At 37.4% G+C, this 8,793-nt stretch overlaps 1 protein-coding gene across 4 annotated transcripts in view; it reads right to left on the bottom strand.

Annotated features, from left to right (window-relative positions):
* Nucleotides 1–775: 775 nt before the first annotated feature.
* PDS5A (PDS5 cohesin associated factor A) overlaps nucleotides 776–8,793 on the bottom strand; it is a 106,078-nt gene continuing 98,060 nt past the window's right edge. For all 4 annotated transcript variants that reach the window (XM_070397714.1, XM_070397716.1, XM_070397717.1 and 1 more), the window contains 3 exons: nucleotides 8,674–8,782; nucleotides 5,206–5,558; nucleotides 776–3,432 (listed from right to left, as the gene is read on the bottom strand). In XM_070397714.1, the coding sequence (XP_070253815.1) occupies nucleotides 3,429–3,432; nucleotides 5,206–5,558; nucleotides 8,674–8,782 (466 nt within the window). In that variant the 3' untranslated portion in view covers nucleotides 776–3,428. The remainder of the gene's footprint in view (nucleotides 3,433–5,205; nucleotides 5,559–8,673; nucleotides 8,783–8,793) is intronic.

The following is an 8,793-nucleotide window of genomic DNA, read 5'->3' as shown; positions in this document are numbered from 1 at the left end:
GTTGATTTTTCTTTGTTAAATGGCATTTAAATATATAAAATAAATATCAAAACTATAAGTCTTTGTTTTACTATGGTTGCAAATATCAAAAAATTTCTATGTGACACGGCACCAGAGTTAAGCTAGGGTTTTCCAAAATGCTGACACGCCGAGCTCAAAAGGTTCGCCATCACTGCTCTACACTGTCGCTGGCTTGCAGCACTTTTGACTTTGTAGGCAATGCCACTATTACTATCTAGGCAGGTTGCAAAGCTCCTTGTCAGACTGCTGGAGACCTCTTGGTCTCCAGTGGTTTCTACTGATAGTTTATCCATGTGAAAGTGAAGACAGAAAAGTCTTGACAATCAATATAAGTATCAAGGTGTGGTATCATAGTCCCATTGAGGGTAAAATAGGGGAGCAGGCAGAATAGCTTCTCATTCTATTCACCTCTTATTCCAGACACATTTATGTAATCTACTTGTTCTCCATGAAGTAGCTTTTAACTAAATAAGCATGTTTGGAATTTACAATAAGTAGATGTATCACACATAGTACACATGAAAGGCCACTTTTAAGTTCTTAGGTTAAAAGCAACTTCTAAAATTTCCCAAATGTTATCAGAATTTATCACCTATGATGCTCTCCTTCAGTCACTGTAGGAAGTTTGAAGGTGGCATTTAATTTCTGAGGAAGATCTGTAGACTCCAGAATCTAAACAGAAAATACACAGACATTTCACCAGCTTGTAACATACCAGGAAATACATGAATATTCAGGGTTCCACACTACTATATAATGCTGCATTTCTTGATTTTATTTGAAACAATGCATATTTTTTATCACTTTATGGTAGGATTTTACATGTGTCATTTACACAAATTACAAGGTTCTGCTTCAAGTCTTTAAAAAAATTTTAAAAATTCGGCCCATGTGCAGCACAATAATATGCAAAACTACTTTACATTATACACACTTTTTATCAAAGGAGATACAAAATTCTGGCTTGTAGTTTTAGACAAATACAAGAAGCTTCAAACTAGACACAAAGGGTTAATTAACATTAATTCTCAAATATAAGTCTGCACTTTGTGTTGTATTTCTCTGAGATGTAAATACCAAATTCCTAAGGGATTTTACTTTTTCCTTTTTCAAAGGAAAACTGACCAACTTCCCTTACACAAGTCCCTCTCCACCAGCTCCATCTCTACCATCCCACTGTCCCTTCCCTTAGTGCCAGACACTTGCATGATATTACAAATCAGGGTATTACGTGCTTATTTGTGGACCAGATCCTTTCCATTAATTCCTCTCCTGCAAAAATCTATGCAGGCAGAGCTGATGCAAATGCTTCATTATTCAATAGGACAACACTAGGTGATCTAGTCAGCTGTGATGCTGAATCACTAAACGAAAGGAGTGGAGAGAAAGGAGGTCCCTACCTAGTGTGCTTTTCACTAGTGACAAATTCATGGCGTTAAGAATCAAGTTGTCTGATGCTAAGAGAACTTTAAAATCTTTCTAAACAGAACACGCCCACTGATTGCTTGAGGGACTTCTCTGATGCTTATGCATAGATATTTTTCAGTGTGTTGGAGGCAATATTTTATACGTTACTTCTAAAGGGTTATAAAAAGAGGCAATAAGGAAGAGTAGGGCTTTTTCTGCCCTCTTAAGATATTTTTCTATCACTGGCATCCATTGTTCCCTAACCATCATCTGATACCTAAATGTGTGTATATGCATATTTAAAAGAATTACCCATCTTTCACTCAGTCAATATACAGCCAACTCTTGATTATCTATTAGAACATAAGTGACATTTACTACAAGTAAATTTCACATTTAACATAATCATCCTTTTGGTACACAGCTCACGTTCACTGTTTTACACCCCCTGTAGGCCACAGCCTATCAAGACCAAGTTAGAGAGCACACAGAATTGTTTACGTTCTCTAACCACGCTGGGGATGCGAGGAGCCTGGGTGAACACATTCAGCAAGGGCTTTGGGAAGGAGCCTAATGTGGAGAAGGGGCAGGCTCCACCTCTGAGTGTGAGAAAGGACAAGTTTTTAGTCGCTCCTGACTTATCGCTTATAATATGCCTTCATTATTTTGTTTTAAGTTTATGATTACTACAAGATCCAAAACCTGAGGCAGAGTCACTATTTTATATAGATAATGGAGAGTTGACTATAATCATGTTTTTTAACGACTTTAGCCCTTTCACATAAAAAAATTTCACAACATATGATAAAAAGATTAAAAAAGACTACCATATGACATCTAGAAGCATTTATTTTATGCAAAAAACTTAAATATGATTATGTGTACACAGAAGTGCACACATTACCTATGCTGAACAATACCAAGAAACAATATATCGATGCAACAGTTGTTTTCTAAAATAAACATTAAAATGGAGCCCAGACTGCCCGACAAAAGCAACACACTTCTTTCCCAATAGCACATGCTGGAGGTCAACAGCATCCCACACCCCCAGCTTCCTCACAGAGCCGCCCAACCCCAACTGTTTAAAAAACTGACTTTTTTTACATCAATAAAAATATGGTGACAAACATTATAAAACCAAATGCTGGACAGTCTTTACTCCTTTAAAATTTCAAATATTCCAACATAATCATAGGAGTAAAAACCACTTTAAAATGATATGCTTTATGAAACAACAATATGTACATTTATTGCAAATTATATTAAACTAAAATGGAGGGGGGGAATCAAAATATGAAGTGATATGAATTAATAATTTTAATTATCTTCTCATTCTGATAAAAATCAGAAATCAACATTTATAAAATTGCCACCACATCACTTTTCATAGCAGGGAACTGAAATCTGTACATCTCATTTTTGCAGAAAAGTAGGCAGGCAGAAAGAATTATACATAAAAGTTTCCAAAAGGAAAAACAAATATTTCATCTGATCTCTTTTCCTCTAAAAAATTAAATTCAGTAGGCTTCTACTTTTTTCTTGTGTAACACGGGAATTCCTGGCTCTAAAATTGATGAATTTTTCAGTGTCAGTGTAAGGACATCCTGTTACTTTCTTTAACATAAAAATATGCAGCATGGAAATTAATGGTGTATTTACGCCTTTAAACTCCAGATATGCAGGAACTGGAACCAAGTGTTAAGCAATTTGCTTAATTATTGACTTTTCATAAGAAAAGTCTGGGGGGAGGGGGTGTAGAACAGAGTTGCTTTTAGCCCCTCTCTCTCTCTCTCTCAAGAGTTTCTGCTGTACATTTCCACCAGAGGACTGTGTTCATGAGAAAAGGAAGTAATAGTTTCTTTCAGTTTTCAAGGCAGAGAGTGTGTCTGAAGTTAACTTCATTTTCTGTTCAGGGACACTTTGAATTCAATTTTTTGCAGAAGTTGAAGCTACTTCTGTTTGGCCTTCATTTTCTCCCTTTGCAAATGAGTTTTCTTTTACCTTGGGGACAGACGAAAGCAACGTTAGAAAGTATGTCAACATGAAAATAAACTGGAATTATTTCATTTCTATAGTTATAAGCTAAAACCTGAAAATATATATTTTTCACCTGAGATTTTACTTGGTTTAAGAAATATTTCCCTAACTCTAAAAAACAAAATGCCAATGAAGAAGTTTTTCAACTATTAAGTGCTGCTACCCAATGTCCGATATGCTTACAATAAAATAGGAGCTGTTATTTGAAATAATTGTCATTTTAAATTAATACTTTCAAAATGATATTGTTATGGAAGAAAATTACTTGATACTATGGCAAAATAAATTATAAGCAGCAGAATAAGTTTTGGTTCCTGAAATGGGTAAACAAATACATTTTAGCGTACTCAAAGAACAAGGAGAAAATTTAGCTTAATTCTGTTAAGTTAGCAGAATCTCCCATGCTTCTGGAGGGCCCATCTAATAGGTGAGGGAGGGAGGACACACAGGGTTTGGCCTCATCTGGACGTGTTCTCTTCTGCTCCCAGATCGTGATTCTGGTCTGCCTGCAGTTGTCCAATTCAAGGGCAAGGCATTAGTAGCCACCTGGCCTGTGCAATTCCGCCCTTGAAATCAGCCAGATCAGTATTTTTTTTTTTTTTAAACATATTTTATTGATTTTTTACAGAGAGGAAGGGAGAGAGATAGAGAGTTAGAAACATCGATGAGAGAGAAACATCGATCAGCTGCCTCCTGCACATCTCCTACTGGGGATGTGCCCGCAACCAAGGTACATGCCCTTGACCGGAATCGAACCCGGGACCCTTCAGTCCACAGGCCGACGCTCTATCCACTGAGCCAAACCGGTTTCGGCCAGATCAGTATTAAGACTGTGTCTCCTCAACAACTTCAAACTTGGGAGAGAAAAATAAGGGAGTTTTTTACTTATAGCCCCATTACTACACAGACAGATATTGTTTCTTGACCATACTATACAAATGGCTGATTTTTATAGATGTATAGAGTGAATTCAAGGGATTTTCTCATAAGTTAACAATACCAAATGCAGCCCAAAATATAAACAGTAACATTTATTGGAACATACACATGAACACACACACACAAGTAGCTAAGGGAACACATTTACTATAAAAATCCAAAGGGATCTAAAAATTCTAATTAAGGTGACAACTTAAAACGTTCAGCATCAACTCCCAGATTAAGAAGTAAAATCTATGCCAGTAAATTTTTGTACAGACAATCCATGTTTGGTGGGATAAAATATCCATTCTTGAGTCAGTAAATAAATTATATAAGTAGGAATCATCTTTGAGCGATCAAAGATGAGCAGCCTGTGAGGTTGTTTCATTGGGGCAGGTGGGGAAGAGGTAAGTTGTTGATTTATATTAAAATTAACTCTAACGAGAGGAATTAAAAAGTAGAAATATACCCTGTTCATGTGTCAAGACTACTACTTTCCCCATTCTGGGACTTTTATATCTAAAAGATAGCTATTTATTTTAAGTAAATCCTGTACAAGTATGTTAAGGACACCAAACAAAAGATTATACTGTTCTTGATATATAGAAATATCAAAATACCATATCCTAATTAAAAATGAACCAAAGGGAAAAAGGAAATCTTTTCAAAATGATGTCCTGGAGGTTATGGAATCAAAACATGCCATCATAACCTACTCAGGAGACCAAGGACTGTGTACACTCCCCAATGCCAAGTGGTTGGGGGTGACTGACACCTACTAAGCACAGGACAAGTTCAGGAAGAACAATGCGTTACCTTTGCAGGTCAATCTGTCTCTCTGCTGGTGCTGCCTTTTTGGCTCCGTCCTGCAGTTTGGGTGCTTTGGCATTACCTGCTTCCAGGCCGCCGGGGCCTTCCTGGCTGCCCGCGGCTCTCTTCCTTCCCTTGCTAAGAGGTTTACTGACATCATCAGTTTTGGTTGCATTGCCCTGAGATTCAGACTTGGGTCGACGTCCTCTCTTGGGCTTTGAAGGGGCAGGTGGTCCCGATTCATCTACTTCCTCATCTGTTTTTTGTTGGATATTCTCTGCACCAGCGGCTGTTACTGTTCTTTTCTTTCCTCGGTCACTGCTGATGTTGCCCTGGGTAGCCTGATCAGAATTAATCTCCTAAAAGAGCACAAGACAATTCTAAATGAGCAAATATGAACAGGCAGCTCACAGAACACATGCAAGTGTTCAACAAAAATACCGGTGGTGAGAGAAATGCAAATTGAAACAACAGTTGGGCATTAGTTTTGATACAGGAAAATGAAAAAAATTCAGAACTGCAAAACCTTTGTTGGCGGGTATGTAGAGAAAAACGTACTCACATACCCTGCTGGTAGAAATGTCAAATGTTCCAAAATTTCTTTTCTTTTCTTTTTTAATCTTATACTCCCCAGGAAAGCAAAGAGCTCCTGGATTTGGTCCAATAAGCTTTCTTCAAAATGACCTAAGTGTTCCAATTTTTTATGAAAGCCATATGGAAATATCTAAAATCTGTAATATTTACTCTTGACCCAGTAACCCCCTCTAGGAACCTAGCCCATAGAAATAAAACCACAAGTATTTAATGCCACACTGTTTGTAGTGGGAAAAGGGGGGAAAGACAGTATTTATGTGCACACACACATAAAATAATTAGTGAAAATAACATTGTAAAGGGGAAAAATGAACAGAAATAAGGCTGTTTAAAAGGGAAAAAAAAGACTGCATTAAAAATCACACATTAGCATATTCACACATGCATGAACATTATGAACATGTGCATATGCATAAAAAACTCATGGAAAGGCCAAATGAAGAGGAAACCAGTTGGTTAGCTACAGGTATGAAGAAAAAGATTCCTGCCCTGGCCAGTGAGGCTCAGTGGATAGAGCGTTGGCCCATGCACCCAGATCACAGGTTCAATTCCAGGTCAAAGGCATGAACCTGGGTTGCAGGTTCCATCCCTGGCCCCCATCAGGGACATGCTGGAGACAACCAATCCATATGTATCTCTCCCTCTTCCTCCCCCTTCCATCCTCCCTTCTACTCTCTAAAAACCAATGGAAAAAATTACCCTTGGGTAAGGATTAACAACAACAACTAAGAAGATTCCTAAAGGATGACGTTGGCAGTACTGCTTGCCTGAATCCAGAGATGTGTCTTCGTTCTTCTTTTAACCAACTCCCTTATTCATCCTTTATATTACAATCTGATTTCTCTCATAAGAAAATATCAGGAGAGAATGTGCTAATGTATAACCATGCATATTCAGTCTGCTGAATTAATTTTTATATACATAACTAAAAAACTGGCTTATGCATCAATCTCTTTGAGAAATTGGCAAGCAAGAAACGCTCCCTTAGATCTTTATCTTCTTTTAGTATACTAACAGTATAGTTTTTTGAGCTTATAAGACTGAGGACCAGACCCTAAGAAGAAATGACCCTATCAACTTACAGGAGACCTGATAAGGAGGCTATCTATTGGGCTTTTGTCAAAATATAACCAATCCATCTCCTCAGGTTACAGTGCATTTGTTAAAGCATTCTTTGAAAGTGTGAAAGAGTTAAAATAAGGGTTTGGAACAATATAATATTATAAATCAATTAAAACATATCATTTTAGTCTCTCAGAAAAATTAGAATTCAATGTCCTATTTATCTTATATAGAATTTTGCAATGAGGCTGGAAAGATCATGGATAGCTGTTTGACTAAACACTTGTACCTGTACTACCTCTTAATATTTATTGTAAGTATGTTTCACTGAATGACGGTGGCAACATGCAATTTTGCATCTAAATTTGTTTACATTAAGACTGTTTAATTCTATACAAGGATCCAACAATATTCAAATCTATTGCTTTCTGAGTTCCAACAATGTTGAGAGATTCCTTATATTGGTTAAATCCACTGACATAGTGAATGTCAAACAGCAGACGGCAAGGGTTTGGAGGAGAGACTGATCTAAAATGTATCCTTGGGGGATTACTTTGTTAACTATATAAATGTCCAACCACTATGAATCTGGACAGAAAAAATTCAGCTACCATGGGATAACTGTATAGTCATTATTTTATGTCCCCAAAGGTAATTCCTAAAAATTTGATAAATACCATAAATATATGGTAGGCAACACAACGATAAGTACATCAAGAATATAATCTGGTCCTAAGCAGTTTGGCTCAGTGGATAGAGTGTCGGCCTGCAGACCAAAGGGTCCCAGGTTTGATTCCGGTCAAGGGCACGTGCCTTGGTTGCAGGCACATCCCCAGTAGGGGGTGTGCAGGAGACAGCTGATCAATGTTTCTAACTCTCTATCCCTCTCCCTTCCTCTCTGTAAAAAATCAATAAAATCTATATTAAAAAAAAAGAATATAATCTGTGTGAAGAAAAATAATAGTATCTTCATGTGTTTCCTACTGAGGAATGTTATTAATTTCATTCTATAGTTGAATGGAAGCTTAGAAATCAAGCAATCTGCCTAAGTAAACACACAGCCAGAGAGTAGCTGAGCCAGGATTCAGACTCAGGTGTGTCTGATGATCCTACAATATTATACTCCTTTCTATCCTACCAAAAAATTAAGAAAACTGGGTGCCAGAGTTAAAAGGTCAACAACAAAGACTGCAGCTATTAAACAAAAACTCGTACACATTATAAAAAGTTAATTCATAAATTTAACTTTTAAAAATAAAACAGATACAAAAGAATGGTGACCCAGCAGGAGTTAATAAACTTTCAAAGTTAGATCCTAAAAAGTCAAATCCTAGTCTTTCAAGGCCTGGGAGAGGGTGGAAGAAGGATACCATCATCACAATGGGCAACCACATAAACTCCTGTAAAAGGAAGTCAGGGGATGTGGGCAGAATCATTGTTGGAGAGTGAAGCATACTAAATGCAGCAAGGGGTGGTACACACACATGTGAGATATGTAGTACACATTAACTTCTTGACTGTGGGTTTCTTGCCCCTACCATGAAATTTATAATAAGGATCTTCATGAGAGAAATCTACTTTTTTTTTTTATATATATATTTTATTGATTTTTTACAGAGAGGAAGGGAGAGGGATAGAGAGTTAGAAACATCGATCAGCTGCCTCCTGCACGCTCCCTAGTGGGTATGTGCCCGTAACCAAGGTACATGCCCTTGACCGGAATCGAACCTGGGACCCTTGAGTCCACAGGCCGACGCTCTATCCACTGAGCCAAACCGGTTGGGGCGAGAAATCTACTTGTTAAATTTTAAAATTTACCTTATTCTTTACTGGGTCAATATTCTTTGCAGGTGTGACAGAAATAATCATCACAGGGTTCTCTTCATTTTCACTAACTCCAGTTTCTGCTGCCTCTGAACTCTGCTCCCTGTGGAAGAA

This window comes from Myotis yumanensis, unplaced genomic scaffold, assembly GCF_028538775.1.
Source record: "Myotis yumanensis isolate MYYU_CA2020_CCGP unplaced genomic scaffold, mMyoYum1.0.hap1 SCAF_1, whole genome shotgun sequence".
Taxonomy (NCBI): Eukaryota; Metazoa; Chordata; class Mammalia; order Chiroptera; family Vespertilionidae; genus Myotis; species Myotis yumanensis.
The sequence above is the reverse complement of the archived record's forward strand: the minus strand, read 5'-3'. Positions and strand labels throughout refer to the sequence as shown.